The 20,546-nt window shown below is 43.4% G+C and overlaps 3 protein-coding genes across 8 annotated transcripts in view; 1 reads left to right on the forward strand and 2 right to left on the reverse strand.

Annotated features, from left to right (window-relative positions):
* ZSWIM7 (zinc finger SWIM-type containing 7) overlaps window positions 1-6,054 on the reverse strand; it is a 22,584-nt gene extending 16,530 nt beyond the window's left edge. For both annotated transcript variants that reach the window (XM_055795162.1, XM_055795161.1), the window contains exons 1-3: window positions 5,997-6,054; window positions 5,462-5,559; window positions 3,677-3,698 (exon numbers count right to left, since the gene is read on the reverse strand). In XM_055795162.1, the coding sequence (XP_055651137.1) occupies window positions 3,677-3,698; window positions 5,462-5,537 (98 nt within the window). In that variant the 5' untranslated portion in view covers window positions 5,538-5,559; window positions 5,997-6,054. The remainder of the gene's footprint in view (window positions 1-3,676; window positions 3,699-5,461; window positions 5,560-5,996) is intronic.
* Window positions 6,055-6,087: 33 nt separating this feature from the next.
* Window positions 6,088-12,347, forward strand: TTC19 (tetratricopeptide repeat domain 19). Of its 2 annotated transcripts, none has more exons than XM_055795157.1 (10): window positions 6,088-6,296; window positions 6,362-6,435; window positions 6,509-6,619; window positions 6,733-6,771; window positions 7,321-7,377; window positions 7,651-7,712; window positions 8,262-8,356; window positions 8,550-8,704; window positions 9,000-9,162; window positions 9,693-12,347. In XM_055795157.1, exons 1-10 carry the CDS (start codon window positions 6,113-6,115, stop codon window positions 9,824-9,826), a joined length of 1,074 nt encoding a protein of 357 aa, XP_055651132.1. In that variant the 5' UTR covers window positions 6,088-6,112; the 3' UTR covers window positions 9,827-12,347. The 2 variants fall into 2 exon arrangements, with proteins under 2 accessions (XP_055651132.1, XP_055651131.1); XM_055795156.1 differs by having other exon boundaries at window positions 6,092-6,296; window positions 6,381-6,435.
* Window positions 12,348-12,863: 516 nt separating this feature from the next.
* NCOR1 (nuclear receptor corepressor 1) overlaps window positions 12,864-20,546 on the reverse strand; it is a 73,779-nt gene continuing 66,096 nt past the window's right edge. For all 4 annotated transcript variants that reach the window (XM_055795151.1, XM_055795150.1, XM_055795152.1 and 1 more), the window contains 7 exons: window positions 20,209-20,426; window positions 19,658-19,795; window positions 17,542-17,684; window positions 16,207-16,260; window positions 15,071-15,292; window positions 14,334-14,516; window positions 12,864-14,107 (listed from right to left, as the gene is read on the reverse strand). In XM_055795151.1, the coding sequence (XP_055651126.1) occupies window positions 13,920-14,107; window positions 14,334-14,516; window positions 15,071-15,292; window positions 16,207-16,260; window positions 17,542-17,684; window positions 19,658-19,795; window positions 20,209-20,426 (1,146 nt within the window). In that variant the 3' untranslated portion in view covers window positions 12,864-13,919. The remainder of the gene's footprint in view (window positions 14,108-14,333; window positions 14,517-15,070; window positions 15,293-16,206; window positions 16,261-17,541; window positions 17,685-19,657; window positions 19,796-20,208; window positions 20,427-20,546) is intronic.

Raw genomic sequence — 20,546 nt, forward strand, 5'->3', positions numbered from 1 at the left:
TCACATCGCAAAAGGAGACCACCTGGCTTAGCCTTAATCCATAGGATTTAGCCCTATGGAGGCTGGAATGCCTGTAAGCCAAAGGTTCCCATTGTCTCTCAAAATCCCTCCAGTGACAGCTCCATTAATTGTGATACAAAGCAACGGAGTGCATTTATCGTCTCAGCTTTTTTGGCTTTCACTAAGTGACCACCAATCCCTGCCCTGTCCCTCTGAGAAAATCCCAGGACTCAGTCCTTAAGGACAGCCTCTACTCTGCCAGCTATTTGGATCTGGTTTTTAATATTCTTAAGAGAACTTCCAAATTTCCAAGCTGCTCCCAAACACTCCCACATTTCTTTGCAAAATGCCACTCAGATTTAATTACAAGGCATTTTAAAGATTTTTCTTATACGGGACATTAGGGCTTATGTGTTTCTTCTTCAGCACTATGACCCAAACACTATTCTGGCTGCCTGCTGCAAAAACAGTAACATGAAGTGGTTCCTGTCCTGAACTAAAATGAGACAAAGTACATCAGAGACACAAAAGTGAGATTTTTTTCTAGTTAAGTCTCTATGACTGCGACACAGTGTTAACCATGTAGGTGAGGAGTTATCGTTGAGCAGCATCTCTGGCTTGGTAGTCACTTTGCAGATCAGTGATCACCGCAAAGGGAGTGTAGGTGAAGTAAGAGACATGAGCTGTCCTTACAGTGGTCTGATCAGCCTTTTAGTCAGTATTTCCGTAATTCTTCTGATATAAACTCTGTGTATACAGAGCACTGGCACTAAACCAACTTATCAAACAGTGAATCTAGACTCTAAAATGGGAAACTTCGCTTCTGTCCAGCACCCTAAACACACTAGGTCATCTTCAGAGGAAACTGCACCTCTGGCAGCAAAAGCAAGGCATGCTGGCAAAGAGAAGATGCAGGAAGGAAATCCTGGGAGATGCACAGTGCTGGGGATCCAACAGAGGTTACAGGCAACAGGCACTGTCACACACATGGCCCAACACTCCTTGTTGCAGTGAACTGTGAAACTGTCACAAGAGCACAATGAGCGTAAACAAGGATTTTAGTGGAGGCAGCACCAGGTAAACAAAAGCACGTGGAGGCAGACTTGCTAATGCCAAGGGGAAACAGGGACACACAGGTGCTCTGGGACACCTTAAATGCACATACAGACTGTCCTGGATGAGTTGCCCTGGATCAGATTATTGATCACTTGGTCTTGAATCCCACCTCCAGTCATGGCCCACACATCGTGCCTCAGAGCAGGGATGATACACAGCCCCTTGAGCAATAGGAAACACAGCAGCAGGGCTCCTTCCTCATCTCAGGGAAACATTCAAACCCTGGAGAACGAATGAGTCATTTTGCAGTGACTGCATATCCTCTATCACAGTCACAACTGAGGTATAAATTATTCTTTCTCTACCCACCAAACTGCATCAATAGGAAGCTAAAGACCATCTAGGACAGACTTAAGACACTCCACTGCACATGGAGCCACCAGATAGCAGTAGTTTTACATCCGTAAAGCCAGCAGGGCTCAAAGACAGCAAATGTATTCCATATAAACACCCAGGGACAGCACATGCTTTATGTCACTCCACCTGCCCTAAATACCCTTCCCCTTCCCTTCCAAGTAGGACACATCACCATGCAGGGATGCACTACTGCACAGCATTTATGGATCAGAAAGTGCCTGGAATGGGGTAAAGCCAAGGTGAGCCAGGTTTGCTCAGGCACATGTTTGCTTCCTGCAAAACATTGCCTTTACACAGCTCTCTCTCTGGCCTCCATGCTGTGAGGCAGCACCACGGACTCACATGCTGGTGTCCAGCTGCTGCTGGGCTCGGTGCTGTACGAATCCACACCAGCAAGTGGGAAAATAGAGTTCTGAGTCCTGAAGGCACAGTAATTTCTACCTACACACTTGTCTGCACTTCCCTGCAAGGAGGATTCTATCTCCTGCTGATGCCATGCAAGGGTATACGATAAGGTGTATGTCAAATATGAACAGCTGTACCTTTAGCCTCTGGTCCAGAGAGCTCACGGGCTTAACAGTTATTCTAGGCCTGTATATCTGGCTGCTCTGAATGTGCTCCAAAGAGCTCGGGGCAACTCAGCTAACTTTACAGACCTTTTATCCGCTGAGAGAAATCTGTGTAGTCTAGATTAGTTCCAAGGGTAAACAACCAGAAAATCAGCAGTGATGAACAGATAGCACAAAACATGAGCAGGAGAGCAGGAGAAAGCAGAGGAACATCTCCAACTCCAGTGAAGACACAAAGAGCCAAGGCAGAGCCCTGGCGTCTCAGCAGCATGGCTGACCTATGCGTCTGAGTCAAGCTCATTGAGAACAAGCCAAGCAGACAGACTTATTCCAGGAAGACCAAAACTTCAGTTGCACAAACTCAAGGCAATAAGGATTGGCTTCATCTGAGGACTGAGAGGAGGTGGGTGGGGGAACACTCAACGTAAGACATTCCTTAATGATTAGGTTTGGGACTATAAGGGGGCTGAGATTAATGAGTTTCAGCAACTCTTTCAAATTTGGGGAATTCTTTTTTTATGCATATAATTTGATCAGTCTAACAGGAAATAAGGGGAATGCCCAAAGGAAATTCAAGGACTTCAGAGATTTGGAAGAGATTCAGAAATTAAATCAGAGTCCTTCTGAGCTGCTGGTCAGAGGGAATTGGTGGAAATCTTATTGCCAAGAGTTACCACCCAACTGTTATTAAACTTAACAAGGGATTTTCTTTCATGACAAGAAGGAAACAAAAAGTTACAAGACTTGTCAAATATAATCCCAACACTTCAAAGGCCACTGTGGTCCCAAAGACGGAGTCAGCATGCAGACCTTTCACAAGTGTTATGTTAGATAACCATAGACTCAAAGATACCAAGGCCTGAAGGGTTCCTGGTGATCTCTCCTGGCTAAATCACAGGCTGGCAGGAACACAAAGTTAAAGAGGAATCTGAACAGCCCTTCTCACTGCGATGGTGCCTCTTCCCTACCTTTAACACCAATTAGGGAGGGTTGCAGAAGCTGTGAAACTTGGATCTCTTAGGAGTCTGCTTGGGAATGACTGAAATATTCACAAGCTTCAGTCAACGCAAGGGTGATGAAGCTGACCTGAGATGACTTCTAAACAGAAGATGACTCTCAGGGTAATCTTCAAGTTAACAATTCCCTTGTGCAGACAGATGATACGTTCACTTCTCCCTTTCTATCACACATGCCCATGACTCAAACAGAAGGGATTTCAGGATGCTGCTGTGCTCACAATGATATGAATGCAGCAGAGATGCAGCACTTCAGCGGCATGAATCACTCTGAAACACAGTCCACTCTCACAGAAAACTATTTCCAGATCTGAAGGTGGACTCAGAGCTCAGTTTGAACATTCTGCGTTCCTGCATGTTTAACCTACACAAATTAGAGCAAGTCATCACAGGAGATTCAGTGATACAGAGATAAATTTCATGAATCTCTGGAGAAACCCTTGAGATACTCTCTTTGGACCTTCATTTCCAACACCAGCAAAACCACGTAGCAACTCTGCATGAAAAACACGTACTGGTCAAACAGAGGAAAAAACCAGCAGTACTAGGATGAGAGCAAATTATCAGCTGCCCTTTAGCAGGACACCTGGGACAAGAACTGAAGGAAAAGATACTCACCCCAGCAGCAAGTCATCAGGGACTGCAACAAAAAGAAAATGAAGCATGATTTTGCTGAATTTCCCACTATGAGAGACATCAACATCACAGGGAGGCTAGTGCCTCCCTAATGTACCCCCAGAGGCCACACAGGCCTGCAGCGCTCTAGCCATCCTCTCTAGCCACCAAAAAGCAACAAGGAGCAGCAAAATGATCTGCCACAGTAGTGCTAAGGCACTTAGCAAGTACAGCAATCAGAACCCCAGGGATTAATTTTAAAAAGAAATGCAGAACCCCAAATATACTTATGCGCATGCAAGAAAAGGCATACGGCCTCAACATCTTACTCTACCACTTTAAGAAGTTGGTTAAAAATACATATATTGGTTTCCCTAAAACTCTCTTGGCATGAGTTGAGAACTCTGGCATCAAAACTTCAAAAATGTTATTCTTTTCCCAGCAGAGTCTTGCAGGGCGCCACTAGTTTATAGCTTTTAATACAGCACACAGAAACATAACGTCTTCACTTATTGGAACTTCTTGTTAGAATGGAAAGTTAGACTAAAGAAAATTAGTCTGTTTGTTGTAGCTAACAGCTTAGGCTCTAATCTGATCTTTCTGTTATCGCTAATGGGACACGATGTACTATGTCTCTGTATTCCACTGGAATATCAGGGCATTTGACTTTAAAATCCTTTGTTCCGACAATTCAAAATATTATCTATAACTTAAGATGTTGGTTTGACTTTTCCAATTTTATTCTAATTTAATTCTCCAAAGTGATTGATCAGATTGTTTCCAGAGTTACATCTCAGTGCTATTTTGGTGCTTTAAGGAGAAGTGTACCTTAAAAGGAATGTGAATGTTGAACTTTTTTTTTTTTCTTTTTTCCTAATTTAAAACAGGATAGATTTATAAAGCTCTTTTTAAGTCAGATGTAAATTTTGGATCTACTCTAACCTGACAGGAGCCATACTGCAACTATGCCAAAAAGCTATCAATGTGGTCACTGTATGACAGTTGAGACATTAAATCTTTGCCCATTCCTCACTGAAAACGTAGTGCTCAGACTACTCTGAATGTTTGGTCAGTTGGTTGGTTTTAGCACAGTTAAAAATACTCCTTAAATAGACACTTTGCTTAGGAAGAACCATTCTGTGCTACTTATCAAGTAAACACAAACAGTAATATTCTTTCAGCACAAGTTACAGAACTATGGTAGTAATCCAAAGTGCAATGAAGGTAATTGTTCTTAACTAGCTGCTAGAATTGGCCAAGATTTAACTGTTGGCTTATCCTTGCTTCATTCAAGCAATGGGAAACTTGTTTTTCACCCAGGGATCTCTAACACCCCACCCTCTGCCGGTTGGTCATGAAGCACGATCATTTTTATGAAGACTCCCCTTTCAGCTCTAATTTGGAAATTAGCAAGTCTATAAAACCAGCAGTACAGTAGGCACAACAAAATGCCTGGCTAGTTACGTGAATTATCACCCCTCAAATGCAAGCACTTACACTACAAGCTGTAAGCAAGCACCATTCCCCTAAGTTCCATGTTCAAAAAAAGTGTCTGAACTGGTCTGATTTTTTAAGGGGCCTGACTCTGAGAAGGGGGCTGCTCCTCATTATCTGTGCTTCAAACCCCTCTTTGCCACTCCTGAAAGCGAAGGCCACCCCTTAGGTAAGAGTCCGCAGAAGGTGCAGACAAGGGGAGGCCAACAACCCTTGTTCCTGCCTGAAGGTTTAACAGCCTCACTCCAACGGGCCCACCGCCTGCTGGGATGGTTCCATTTTATCTTTACATACCTTGTGAGGTCTCCTGAAAAGCCTTTTTGATCTCTTTCAAAAGCTCTTCTGCTACTGCTGGCAAGGTACTATCCATCTCATCAGCTCTGGCCTCATGACTGGAAACAAGACAGAAGAGACAGTGGGAAATCAGTAGCGTCACTGCAGATACTATAAATCAGGACAGTTTATCCGCAGGATGGTTTATCTCTATCCCGACCCGGTAACGAGGCCACGGGCCTCTTCAGCAACTTCTGACACGCGTTTTTCACACGTTCTGGGAACAAAGGGTTTCTCAAAAAGGCACGAGTGTCTCTCAGAGCCCCCCACGTACACACAGGCCCCGTGGAAGGGACGGGGGGCACAGAGCAGGCAGCAGGCCCGGCGCTGGGCCAAGGCCGCTGAGGGCAGGGGAGGCCGCAGAGCCCACCCGCTGCCCCGCGGCAGGGGGCCCCCCGCGGCGAAGGAATGGCGGCTGCCAGGCCCCGGCAGCGCCTGCTCCCCGAGCGCTCCCTCAGCAGCCGCTCCGAGCCGCCGGGCCCGGGCCCGGGCCTACCTGCGGCCGCGCCGCCATGAGGGCGCGTCGCTATAGCAACTCGCGCCCTTTGCCCCGGGTGACGCGCCGGCCCGCGTCACGTGGCGAGGGCGCGCTCTTAAAGGGCCCGCGGGAGGATGCTGGCGGCGGCGTTGCCGCGGGCCCTGTGCCGCCTGGCCGCACGGCGCTGCCCCGCGGGGCTGCCCCCGGCCCGGGCCGCCTGGCGCGGCGGGGCCCGCGGGGAGGAGCGCAGCGGCTGGTCGGGCTCCGCGCAGGGCCGGGGGACCCGGCCGGCCGGAGGGGCCCTGGCCCTCCTGGGAGGTGAGGCGGGAGGCAGGCCGCGGCGGGCCGGGCCGGGCCGGCCACCTGTCACGCTGGGCCCGCAGCCTTCTCCCTCTTCCCCAGGGACCCCGAGGAGGACGGCGAGGACGCCATCGTCCAGCTGCTGAAGCGAGCCAAGGTGAGGCGGCGGGGCGGGGGGGCCGGGGCTGGCGCGGGCGGCCAGCAGCCCCCGGCTCTCCCTGTCCCCGCAGCTCAGCGTCATGAAGGGCGAGCTGGGGGAGGCCGAGCAGCTCCTGCACCGGGCCCTGCGGCTGTCACACCGCTCCGACAACAGGCAGGCCATCGTCTACACCTACAGCATGGTGAGGCGGCGGGCGCTGGGTGCCCTTGGGGTGCTCCGGGTGCTGGGCACAGGAGCTGTGGTGCGGCTCGGCCCGCAGCCCCGGGGGGCTTCAGCGCACCCTGTCTCTTCCAGATGGCAAACGTGGCCTTCATGCAGGGACAGCTGGACAATGTGAGTAACTCTGGCTTCCCCCCTGCCCCCGAATTTTAAGAGGGTCTAAGATTTTTTTGATGTTTTTTTAAGGTTTAAAGATTTCTAAGTCATGTGGAAGCTCCTGAAGGTCTGGCGTGCAGTGCCCAGCAGAGACCTCCCAGCATGTGAAGCAGAATAATCTGCCTTGGGCCCTGCATGCTGCTGGGATGCTTCCACTCTTAGATTTTTGAGCTCCAATACAGTGCACAAGGGAAGGAGTACTTTACTGTCACATGCCACAGTCAAGCGTTTAGGTGGCTGTCCCAGGGAGAATCCTGGAAAGGCCTGAAGGCACAAAGGTGTAAACTCCTTGCTGGTGTAGCAGTCCTAAAGCAGAAACTGAAAGGAACCACTGCTTGGCAGTACCATTGGGCTCTGGTTAGCCTTTCACTTCTAACTGGTCTTGACATATAATGTAAATGCCACAAACCCTAAGACACATTTCTTCTGGTAGTCTGCCTCCATGAAGGGTAGAGATCTTTTAAGTGCCATCATTCCTCAGTATTCTCTTCAAAATTCTCGTTTCAGGCAGAAAAGCTCTACAAAGCAAGTATGAGCTATTTGCTTGCCGGGGACACAAAGGAGGTATGTCCTTCTGAGGAAAAGCTTTCAGCTGGAAGCGTTAGCAGAGTGGTGCACAACAATTTGGTCTACTTCTTGTGCTGTTATACCTCCTACTGGAGACTGGCAGTACTAGCTATGAGCTTGCCAGCTTCTCAGGTACTTGCTTTAATGGTTGGAGCTTTGGAGACAACAGAATGGGGATTTTTAGTGTCTAAATTAGTTCTCTGACAAAGTAATCTTTCTATCGGGGTAACACAAGAAGAATAACAGTTGCATTGTGTGTCCTTGTGGCAGGATGACAATGCAGTCCTTGAGATGTCCCTCAAGCTGGCCAGTATCTACGCTGCTCAGAAACAGTGAGTTCCCTGCTAAAGGCATCTTTTACTTTTGTCTCTGCTTCACAGTGGCAGTGGTAGCCAAGCAGAGGCTCTTCAAGTATAGAGTGCCTGAGGAAGCTTTGATGTGACAAGTTACCATCAACCTAAAGGTTTCGACCCACTGTCACATAGCACAGTGATGGCTGTTACGACCTGCCCAGTTTAGTGCAGAAGCAGCCACAGAGGACGTAGCTCTTTAGTCTTAAATCCATACCTTGCAGGAGAGAAGGCTTTTGAAGCAGTTGGTGGCTGGTACTAACTTGTAGCTTTACTTTTTCAGTGAAGCTTTGGTGGGGGTTGCCTTAGCTGGCCTTGTCTGGGGGGAGGGGAGGCCCTCTCCACCTCTTGAATCCTTTTGCCCAAGGGTCAAGAGAAGGGTCCAGGCCATGATCAAGAAGAGGAGAGCAGTGAAGGCAAGAAGGGTCCAGTGAAGGGGAACAGTTGTCTTACAGGCCCTCTAGAATGAGCAATTGAAGGTGCTCACATTCACGAAGGAGCTTTGCTTTGGTCGGTTGTTGCACTTTGCAGGCACAAGTTAGCCCTGGCGGGCTATGAGTTCTGCATCCTGACCTTAGAGGAGAAGATTGCCAAGCAAAAGGACTTGCCTGAGGATGTCTTACCAGGTGGGACTGCCTTGTCTGCCAAAGGCTTCTCTCCTTTGGCTTTTCTCCATTTCCCTGTCCTTGATGTTGCTTTCGTATTGCCTAAGCACCATCTTCATGTCAATCCAAACTGTGTGAGTTTCCTGCTCTTGTAGGATGGAGACTCTTGCTTGGTCTTGTAGAAGTGATCACTTCCACTTCTCTCTATTTGCAGCTGAAGAAAAGGCCAACACCCGTCTCTTGCTTGGGATGAGCCTAGACTCCTATGCTCGCTATCTCCTAAACCTTAACGAGCTCTCAGTGGCCCAAAAAATGTATGAGAAGGCTCTGCAGATATCAAATGATGTTCAGGGGGAGACTCATCCACAGGTGACTTGTACAATGGTAGCTGGACTGCTAGGGAAAGAAAGGCTAATCTAGAGAATGAGGCAGCCTTAAAAGCAGCTTTGCTGGCATCAGACATACGCAGCACTAAATTGTTTTCCTGCAATTAAAAATGAGCGTACAGCATGGTAATATATAAATGTAGGACAACTTCTTACTGAAGGTTTCTCTGGGAAATACTACTTTTAGTAGTGTGACAGGGGTATGAACGTGCTGCTTCCACTGCTCAAGACTAATACACAAGTCTTCCTCTGAGGCTTCCTTTTCTGTCCTGGTGCAGACTGTGGTCCTGATGAATGACTTGGCAACTGTACTGGATGCTCAGGGGCGTTATGATGAGGCATACTCCTATGTGAAGAGGGCAGCTGAGCTGGCAAAGGAGACTCATCACCCTGAGGAGCACATGGTGTTGAATAACCTGGCAGCAATTCTGATGCACAAAGGTAGGTAAATAAATATCCAGTCCATGTCACTGTGCTTGTGCTGACTGCAGATACCTGTATGGTAGGATTGAACTACAGGGTTAGTTTTGTGTTACTGTTCTTAGTTTAAACAGTAGGCCTGCTGACTTTGTGTAGGCAGCCTGTGTTGTGTTCCAACTGAATTCAGCTGCTGAAGGATCCTGTCCAAGATAAATGCAGTACTGGTGCACCTGACTTAAAAGGTTGCTGGGGATCTTGTTTCCTGTGTCCCGTCTGTACATACAGTAACTGGTTCCAAAAGAACAGAAGGCATGCTTGAGACTTGCTTCTGTGAGATCTTAATACTGAAGCAGCACCTTGTCCCATTGTCACTGCTGCCTTCTAGCTCTCGTAGTTGGCATCCTATGCTGAATGTCTTCTGAACCTCCCTAGTTCTTGATGTGGTCCAAGTAGTCCTTACTTGTCCTTAGCATGTGGTCAGCTTCGGGAGGGAATTCTGAAAATGAGTGACGTAAATTGGCTAGCCATGCTGCTTTTTCCTCTTGCTCCAGATGACTTTCTGCAAGCAAAGCAAGTGTACAAAGAAGCTCTCAAGCAGGCACAAGAGAAGGGAGATGTTGCTTCTGTCCAGCATATCCAGGAAGAACTAGCTGAGCTGGCCAAGAGGAGAAAGGGCTCCAAATAAGTTGGGCCACAGAGTCCAACCTTGAGGTGGCTCACAGCAGCAAGGGTTGGTCAGTATAAGCAGCCTGAAACCAGTTTGGTGCAATTTTCCAGGGGAACAGCAACGATAAGGACTGCTTAACATAGATGGGCTGCTACTGCTTAACATAGATGGGCTGCTACTGCTTAACAGCTTAGCCCAAAATAAAGCTGTGAAATCTTAATTATGTAAACTTGTGGTGTAGTCTATGGTTAGAGTGACCTGCTATGCTAGTGATTTAATTTTGTCTTGACTGCCAGCAAAGTGTGAGTCTAGCCTGGTATTAATACTTTCAGTTAAGTAATTTGCTACTCCTGACTGTTCACAAAAGTATTCAGTTTCAAAACACAGCATTACTAAAGCTAAGTCATGAAAAAGAGAACAGGCAGGAATTGTCTCCCTCTTTACATGCTGGTTAGCACAACAGGGTGTACTCTTGTCAGTGCTACCAGTTAAGTATGTAATAACTTCAACAGCATTTCACAGACTGTACCTGTATTATGACAGAAGCTCCGTGTCCTTTTCAAACAGCTTGCCTGAAGATCAAGCGTGGTTTTTTTTCTTCAGAGTATTTAGCATCCAAAGATAGAACTGTGCCTTCTTGGAGGAGGGGTGAGGCTATGTTACCAAAACAGAGCTGTTGTCAGAAATAACACTCTGTTACCCCAGTCAAGAGCACACTGTGTGCCAAAGCTGTCGTCCTTCCTTGGATAGGTCAGTGCTAGAATGCTAAGGCTTCCCGTTGGAAAAGATGGTATGTACAAACGGTCACATCTGTAAGCTACATGCCTTCATGTGAATCTAGTGTGAACAGCCTGCTTATACAACAGAATTTCAGTTCTGCCCTGCTGGGAAGCTTAATGTTAAAGCCAAAGGAGAATTAAGCCAGAAGTTATCAAATCCATATTTAGCTAGGACAGTAGAACTACCTGTAGTTCTGTCACTAAGTAAGCGACAGACATTTTAACCACTCATTTGTAAGAACTTCAGCTGGTTGGTATAACCCTTATTGTTAACTGCATCATTATTAGTTTACTTACAGTAGCATTAGCTTAACTTTGAGCTAAGAAGAGGCACGCAGGTTTTCTAGAGTAGTTTTTCCAGCTTCAATGAACATAAGTCACATACACAGCCTTTGTTCTCAGCAAGCTAGGAAGTAAAAATATGGCTGTTAGAGCCTTTCTGTTAGTACAAGCATGCCTGTAACACATTAGAGCCAACTTTTAAAGTTCTGGATTTTGGTTTTTAAAAGTGGCAGACCTTAGATGCTCCAGCAACATTAACTGGGAACCCTGCAGCACCCCTAAGGGAAGTGTTTTGCCTGTTCTTGTGAACATAGCTTGATGCTGCAAAACAAGAGGGAGACACAGGAAAAGCAGATGGAGAACTGATCCCCTTTATTGATTGGTCTGAATCCAGAAGTCACTGTCTACTGAAGACATTGTGTGGAAAAAAAAAAAACCCTTGAGTTTTATGATGCATGGGTTTTTCAAGTCTTAAATGATTTCATATCAGAATCACAAAACATATAAAGATGAAAGCATTGTGAAAGCGCTGATCAGAAATCAGTTAAAAATTTGTAGTAAACTACACTTTGTAAACATGATTTACAAACACCTTCCTGTTTGAAACGGGTCAGATGTAATTCCATACTTGAAGATTACTGGAATTGTGGTAAACCCTAACTTCGGCTCTGGAGAGGTTTTTACACTGGAAAAGTCAGAACTCTGATAACAAACTAAAAAGCAGCAACATCTTATGTGCAAATGCCACTCAAGCTGTATCTTAGGAGAAAGTGACTATCCTACTTTGGCTGTCTTGCTGCTGCAGCAGCAATAACATGAAGCTTTGCAATGAACATGCTATACTTACTGTACAGTTAGCAAAGACATCTGGCTGTACATGCCTCTTTACCTTGTATTTGTTACACTAAGAAAGTAAGAACAAGTGAGTTTTAGAATGGAACTTAACTCTCTGCTCCAAATTCAAATCTACAAAAAGGGCAGATCAACGTGTTTTCCAGTACGTGGTGTTGTGGGAACAAAGAAGTTAAAATAAGAGCACAGGTCTACAAACAGGATGAAAGCTTCCCTACTTTTGAGCCAGAAGGGTAAAGGATGGGAGGGTGAGAAAAAAAAATAAATCTATCTTTGAGAAAGACTGCAAGATTTAAGACTGCTGACTGATCTATCCTGATGCAGTGTTTCAAAAAGTAGCACAATAATTCCATATTTGCAACACAGTGTCAAGTTTCCAAATGAGTTCCTTTGGATTATTTTTTTCCTTTTTCACACTGAGGGCAGAAAAGCTTTCCTCTGAAGTACTCAGTAAATTTGCTGTTGATAAATAGTTCTGTACATCTTCCTGTTTGTAACTGGACCGTTACAGTCCTTTCATAAGATGTAGAGCTTACATGGCTTAAGGTTACACAGCTGCATTATACCTTCCATACAATGTATTGCAAATACAGTGTTAAATTAAAAATATTTGGACTGGAAAATAACTTCAAGGCAAAGACTCTGTTCATCAAGGAGATGCAAAAGCAGTTTGGAATCTGACATACCATGCCACCCTCCAACTCAGTGCTATCTGTAAATCAGTCCTTCTACCGCAGGAGATTTTAATTCACTTCCTGAGGTCAGTGCAGCAAAAAATAAGATGCTTTTGAAGATGGATGTCAGGACACCCTGTGGTATCACTAACCAGATGTACATATACATGAGTGACAAGCACATCATAGATATCATTGATAGATGAATGATTAAGGAGACTCTCCTAGTACCATATACAATTTAAAAATAAAAATCACCCTAACGAAGTATTGCACACTTTAGGAGTTAAGCCAAGCATTTGTAAAGACTTCCACCAAAAGCTTGCTTGTAGGACTAGGGATTGGGATGGGGATGAAAGACTTCAAAATAATTATTACATAAAAACTTTAAAATCATATTGGAGGAAGGTAAAAGTCACAGTACCTATTTCAAACTGGTCGTAACAGAAGCCAAGTAGTTGACTCGTGTGTTGCTCAATTATTCTACAAAAGCATTTTGTTTTATTTAAACTTGGGATGTAGAGGTTTTTCTTTTTAAAGGATTTATCAACCCACCCAGAGCCTCTGTTCAGATAAGCCATTTGCTGTGGTTAAATATGACAGTAAAATGTAGTAGCCTGTTCTGACTGCATAAATGCAGAAACAGAAAACACTAAGATAGGCTTTTGGGGCACAGTTAAAATTCCCAGTGTGCATAACAGTGAGGTATGCCTCCAGAAGCTGTTCTTTTTTTTTTTTTTATCCTTTTAAAAATGAACCATAACATACCCATGCAATAATATTTCTGCAGTGTTGCTAAATAAATCAACTGCACCAAAAATTTACAATGTGGCAGAATTTAAAATTCAAAGAAATATATCATCTTATTCCAGCGAACCGGACTATGTTAATGTACAGAATTCATTAAGGGGTCAGTCTTAAAAATCAACATTTTCACAAGAGCTTGAACACCACTGAGAAAGTGTGTCTAGGGAAAAAAAAAATATATAAAAGCACAATGCCTGCACAAGAAGTGGCACGGCATTAAATGGGCAATGATGCTAGGCTGGTTGGGAGGCTAGGGTTATGGTTAGGTGAGACTGGTAGGGAGGCTAGGGTTATGAAGAGTACTCTACACTGGAGAAAATGCTTAAAAAAAAAAAATTACAAAATGACCCCCAAAGTTTAGGCAATGATTTGAACATAAGTACACCAGATACTATAGCAAGGGAAAAAACACTGCAAAAAGTACTCTCTATTTACAGAAGAATGATTTAAAGACATTATGGTTTTCTTTACAAATAGATGTAGAACAGGAATAGTCCACATTTTTTAAAAACTCTTTACATATTTATCTTTAGTAAGTGAACCTTCTCGATCACAATCCTCCAACGCACAGCCTGTGCAGAAGGCATTTAACGGACTCTCCATCAATTCTTCATTTTGTGGCCCTTGCTCTCTTGGAAAGTCTCTATGGGCACAAGTCAAAAATAGATTTCTTTTTTTGACCCGCAAAGTAAAAAAACAAAAATAAATCTGCATAGTTCAGTCATCACTGTCAGACAGAGTCTCATATTGTGCTGAAAGCAGTGGTGCAGGCTCTCGCTCCCATATCCTGTTCTGTTGGTGAGTGGTTGCTTGGCTCATGGACGGCGGGGCACACGCAATGGATGTTGGCGGTGTACTGCTGAGCATCCTCATCGTCAACGGGTTGTAAGGAAACTGTGTTGAACCTGAATCAAAGAGAGTTTCTCCAAGTCAAAAACATGAGCTGTTCCAAGAGATCTGCATCTGACAGACAGTCTAGTTTTGGTTGTGACAATAGCAGAAAATCTGTTTCAGAAAATCGTCATATGCTGTAAACTTTTGACCCACGTATCAGTGTTAATATGTCTACATCTGACCCTTCTACAAATACCACATCTGGTTTGTTCGGTTTGAAAGAAACCCATTTCTTACCTGTTGATGAAGGCCTGTCTTCCCAGGCCCACACTGGAGTCTGTCTGTGGTAGTCCCCTTCTGAATGCACAGATGAGACAGAAGAAGGTCTTTCGGTTCCCAAATATCCCTGTCCAGGAATTGGAGACTTGGACTTCCTACTGTTTGACTTGCCGATTAGCTTCTGCTTGCTGACTCCCCCTCCTGGAAATAGAAGGGACAGATTTTACAAAAATGTTCCACTGCATTTTAGCCTCTGTATGTTTGTTTCTGTAATTTATCACACAGCAGCAAACGGGAGTTTCACACTAGTGCCTTCTGAAATGATTTACTATGACTGGTGACCATACAGGCTAGTCTTCTAACACAGTATTGCTAGAAAAACCCTATTCTTATCACAATGGGGTTATATTTCCACTTTCAGGAAGGGGGATGTTTTCAGTTCAAGGTAGCTCCCACTGTTGCGTATTCCTTATAGGTGATGTGCTACACGTGGATTTTCATCAAACCATCAAGAAGCTTCAGGTACCTAATACACGCTGCTATCTCTTCCCCATTCCATTAGTATTGTCCTTCTCCCAAGAAATAGTGGCTAACACTTCGGAAGTCACCAGCACTATTTTGAAAGCCAAGACCACTTCAGGCAATGGAAACAGCATCTCTATCACTTCCAGAGGAAAGACTGATTTTCAGCGACAAGTTCATTCAGGCACTTAATTTATGTATTTCTTCACGGCCATTAAATATTTAGACCTCACCTGAATTCGGTGACGGATTAGCTTCTTCCCTACGCGTCTCATTACTTGCTGGTACCGCAGCACTGGAAGTGCCAGGTGCTACCGCAATAGACTGTGACATTACAACTCCATGCTCCTCACTCTTGTCATCAAAGTTTCCCATCAATGCTTTCCTAATAATGTCTTCCAAACCCAGATTACTGGCAGGATCTGCAAAGGAATGACCCCTAGAACTGACTGCACCTGGGAGATAAAAGAAAACATACAGGAAAATGTGGGAGGGGTGGCAAAAAACCATATCTCGGAGAAATTACAAAGGGATATGGGAAAAGATTTTAGAAGCAGAAAGGTGTGGGGGGTAAAAAACAACCAAAGATGAGAATGTTTTTAACACAAAGCTACATTCTCCAAAGCAGCTCACAATGGCTACAAGTTAGACATGCCAACACTGAAGGGCTACGTCAGTGGTGCCACTGAGTGTCAGACTCTTTGCAAAAGGGTAAATTTTTCTGTTTTATTGGGTTTTTTTAAATAGCAAAGGAAGCTGAGCGCGCTGATTGTGATAGCATATTAAGTAAAATCTGCAGCTATTATTCAGTTGTAAGAAAGGAGACCAGAAGAATATTTCTCTCATTAATAATCCATACTAATTTGCCTTATGAAGTGTGATACACGGCAAATATTTATTCCGAAAGCTTGCCCTCCATCTAAATTAATGGAGATCAGTAATTTCTCCAGTTAAAAGACAGAAGGGGTAACGACTGACCAAAATAATGTAAAGTCAATCTGTGGCACAACTTTTATATCTGAATCTTGAGTTATCTCCCACATTGAGTACAACTCTCTGCCTCACCTCTTTAACACAGTAACTAAGTGTGGGTTATATTTAATTTCCTCATCTCACAGAAAGCTGGTGGGCTTTATTATGAATGTATTATAGGAAAAAAAATACCAGTATTTAAAATACTCCAGTTTATAAAGTAAATTGCATTTGATAAATTAAGCTCAAGTTTTGTTGAACTACACTTCATTTAAATTGTATTTAAGTGAGATGCTAACCAATTTCATGACTTCTACCTCTGTGTAAGGTTTGCATTGATCTTTTTCTGGTTTACTTTTGGTTTACTTTTTTTGGAGTATTTTACTGAAAAACTTACCTGAGGTAGTGACTGCTGGCAAATTGAATATTTCAGTCCCTGGCTGCGCAGCTGCTGTAATTAAAACACAACATTTCATTGAGTTTTTCAGTACTGATGATCGCTGTAAATGATCACTACTAGTCCTAACAGACGAGGTATAATTACTTTTGAACTATTTTCAATGTTCATTTTTTTCCTTTCTCAATCTTCTAAGATGAAAGTGCTTCTATGTGTTCTCAGGAAAATGATCTGTATCAGGGTAAAAGTATCTTATATGGTCATGGCTAACCTTCTTTTAAAGATCTTACTTCAGGAAGCAGACTGACCTTTTGACATTTCACAATCTGTGGACTTTAAAATGCAAAGCTGCATTTGATTCACTAAATGCAAATTTTGACATGCGAACCTTACAGACTAAGTATTTGCACGTATTAAAAAAATAAATGGCAACAACTCTGGAGTCAATAAACCACCCCCTCTCCCACATTATCTGTATTATGTCAAATTTGAGAATGAAGATTTTAAACCATAACACTGAATTCAATATAGAAATGAAAAGATTAGTAGCAGCAATGGCAAGTGCCAAGCATGCACATAAGTTTTCAACAGAGCAGCATCTATCGGGCACACAATGGGGATCCAATAAAAATAATACAGCAACTCTTACTGACACAGCCTTGTTTCTCAGAACAAGGTTAATTTGTTGCTCAGTGAAAGAACGTTCACTTTCAGATGAACTCTTCTTAGGCACTGAGTTTACAACCAGCTTAAGCTCTCATTACCAGTAATTTTGCTGCAAAGTTCTGTTAAGGTTTCTAAGAGAAAAACAAAAATATAGGTCTAGTATCATATTCTACCATGTCAGTATCCATGACTGAAACTGTATCAAAACATGGCTTTTTAACAGCCGTATTCATAAGGGCCAAAACACAAAACATTCAGTTTCAAGACACTTTTCCAAAAAGGAAAATGCATAATAGTTAATGTTGATACAAAACTAACTACAGACACAAAGTTAATGAAAATAACGTCAGATTTTAACAACTCTTGTTAATTATGTGTTTTTTCCACAGTTTTCAGAAACCATTTCCATCTCACAAAGTAAGTGTTAAAAAGTTTACATATGGCAGTCCTATATACACCAGCATTCCCCAAAAAAAGAGAGAGGAAAAAAAGGAAAAAAATTAATAATATTCCAGTTCTTTGGTCATAAATTATTATACATGTGTTTTATATTCATAGCTTTATATTCATTCATGTTATATGAAACATATTTAGGTTAGGGCATCTGTGGATAGCAGTCACATAAAGCTTAAGCTGGAAAAATTCAGAGAAAAGCCAAGTCCTGCATACCCATGTCAGCATCACCTCCACCAGATGAGTTCAGCTTTCGAAATATCTCCTGTTTCTTGGATTTTACCATTGGTGAAGTGTTCTCAAGTTTGGTGAAAAACGAAGGCAGGTAGCTTATACTACCTGGAGAGCGAGAGTCAGTCCTGCCAAGACCAACATGTGTCAGAAAGAGAGAATGTTTTTGAAGATGTACATTTAAATCTTTCCAAATGCAGCCAGGCAGAAACCACCAACATTAATATGAGCTTTAAGACTCTTTCCTCAGCCTGGATTTTTGGGACTAGACAAGTCTAATCATTCTCTAAGAACATCTGCTGTATCCAGGTAACATTTAAGATTCTACAACTCAGAGAAAAAGTGACCGTGTCATTTTGCTGGGGACTGGTACAGGATGATGCTCTTAAAAGTTATCTCAGGGCGCCTCCTTCTGCCTTGCAACCTGCATTCTGGCTGAAGTTTGCACTGCAGATTGGTAGATGACAAAATATTGAAGCTAGAAGCCCAGATACTCAGCCTAGCTGCTCCTCCTAGTTACAATCATCTTCTTACTTTCGTCCCCACCATGCCACTAAAAAGGATGCATCCCTTTTTAAGTCTGCTCACCCACCCTGTCACACATGGTCCAAGCAAATAAGCTATTTCAGACATTTGGGGAAACCAGGTAAAATAATCTTATGAACTGGAATCTGGTTCAAGAGCTGCCAGTTAGCCACCCTTGCTCTATGACACAAATTCACACCAGGATCCACATTCCGTATTTCATAACCCTTATCAATTTTACATTCACGGTAGCTGGCACACATTCTGCACATAACTTCTGTCACATTAACATAAAAAAAATTGCTGAAGTAAATGTCAAACTGACAAGGGTTGTGTTTTACCTTCAGATCTTAAAATACGCAATTTTAAGGCTGTTTATAAAGATGATAAAAGCAGTAGTATTCCACTTAAAGAATTTTAAGAAAAAAAATAAAATAAAGCATGAACAAATTCAGGTGAGAAATCTAAGCTAAGCTAGTACCAGGGTCATGAACAGCTTGCACTATTTTCAAAAGTAGATGAAATGATCAACTGTATGTCCACTGTGACACAATATTCCAGTTTAAGCAGCAGCAATCTGGCAAATCAGCTTTAATTAAAAAAAAAGAAAGAAACAAACAAAAAACCCAGGACATGCCACCCCATACTTAAATTAAAAAATAATCTGAAAATAAATTTAAAAATAGAGACACGAGACTTCCTAACCCAAGATCCTTAAAATTCTATAAAGTGCAGTCTTCCATGCTACGACCCTGAAAATCCCTTTGCATCTAGGTCACATCCATCACAGACAGTAACAACCCTGCCAGTAACTGCAGAGTGGGGGCAGAAAAAAACCCCAAAATTTCACCAGCATAAGCTTAAATAAATACATATTGAGCATGCTGGGTGCTATTCCTTCTTCAGCAGGTAGCAGAGCAAATGACAGAAGCATCTATTGCAGTGTGCATCTGCCAGATGTTTGACAACACCAGCACTGACACAGTCTGCCAGGGACCCCATGTAGTTTACACTGCAGGTCTGGCAGACTGACAGATAGCCCTGGGAAACAGGGTTGCCCCATGCGTGGACCTCCTGACACCCCACCTTCACACCTTCTGGAAACTAAGCTCCTTAACTTAGTGGTATTTCATGTGTTGAGCTGCTTTATAATCACAAGCGTTGGAACCTGCATTCCTCCATGTTTCACCAGGACAGTAATCAAGAAGCTGATCGGGCAGGAGAAGCCTGAATTATTTATTACATATTATGGAAAATGGACCTTTCCCCAAAACCACTTCAGTTTTATAGAACTGGCACCCACAAGGAGTTTGTTATTATGTTTTCTATCAGATATGACAGAGCACACTGCTTGCACTAAGAAACTTAAGACAACACGCACAGATGACATTTCATTCAGGCTTCCCAAAGCAAGTCCCAAGCAGCAAGTTTTGAATGCTACTACAAACGGATCAACAGTGATTAACAACTTGCTTCTGGTAGGCGAGGAAGATCACTTGAACTGCTCTTTAATAAAGATACCGTTTGCAGCACAAAGATCCAGAATAATGTTTTTAAAATTCAGTTTTACACATACCTCTGTTCAGTAGGCTCAGTTCTTTGGGAAAGCAAAAGAACATTTTCCTGTTTCTCATGTACAACTGGGACCTGAGGTGGTGAGATTGGCTCATAGGGCTCCGAAGAGACGTGGCTCCTCTCTGGAGATTTTCCAGGTCTACATCCATAATTCAGAGACAGTAAGTACTCTTAGTGTGTGTAAAGCAGTAGTCAACACATGTAATTGCATTCCAGTTGTTACACAACTACTTATGTCTAATTATATCTGTTATGTGCTTTAATATACTTGGTGATCTCAAAAAGATGACTTTGAGTTGTCATTTGAGTTCTAAGTAATTAAACATCTCCACCCCTCTAAAGACTGGAATTTAAGCATAAATGAAGGAAAAACAGTTATAAGGTATGTTATGGAGCCAAGCAATTGTAAAATCAGTACAAGACAGATGTTGCCTGGAAAGAGACCACAAGGTATCTCTACTTCGATATACTTCGAGATCACTGTGCTATTTTGTACAAATATCATATTTGGGTATTCGTTACATTTGCAGTTACACTGAATACATGCATTACCTTCCCCTGGTCTTGTCAGACAGATTTTCAGGTGACACTCTAGCTCCTGGCCGCTGATGGTGGACAGACTGTGACTCAGGACTGTAGCGATTCGATGTCTTAGCCCGGGTAGAAACAGGCGTTGGAGCAGGGGTGGAATTCTGGAATGTAGTGGTGGGAGGCTGCAAAGAGGCCTGAGAAGCTGCTTGGTTTCTAGCGAAGTCTTGTGTAATAATTTGCTGATTGTGGCCAAAAAAATAGAAAAGAGATCTCGGTCAGACATTGACCACAGCATACGTATTCATGAACTAAATCAATATGAGACAGATTGCAACAAATGAGATGACTGTAAGTTCAGA

Source organism: Falco peregrinus, chromosome 2, assembly GCF_023634155.1.
Source record: "Falco peregrinus isolate bFalPer1 chromosome 2, bFalPer1.pri, whole genome shotgun sequence".
NCBI classification, from domain to species: Eukaryota; Metazoa; Chordata; class Aves; order Falconiformes; family Falconidae; genus Falco; species Falco peregrinus.

Bases quoted from the DNA above. Each gene is read 5' to 3' on its own strand.
- TTC19 (XM_055795157.1), top strand. From the start codon at position 6,113: ATGCTGGCGGCGGCGTTGCCGCGGGCCCTGTGCCGCCTGGCCGCACGG. The intron at 6,772-7,320 runs GTGAGTAACTCT...TTCTCGTTTCAG, and splicing joins TGCAGGGACAGCTGGACAAT to GCAGAAAAGCTCTACAAAGC. The intron at 7,378-7,650 runs GTATGTCCTTCT...TCCTTGTGGCAG, and splicing joins TTGCCGGGGACACAAAGGAG to GATGACAATGCAGTCCTTGA.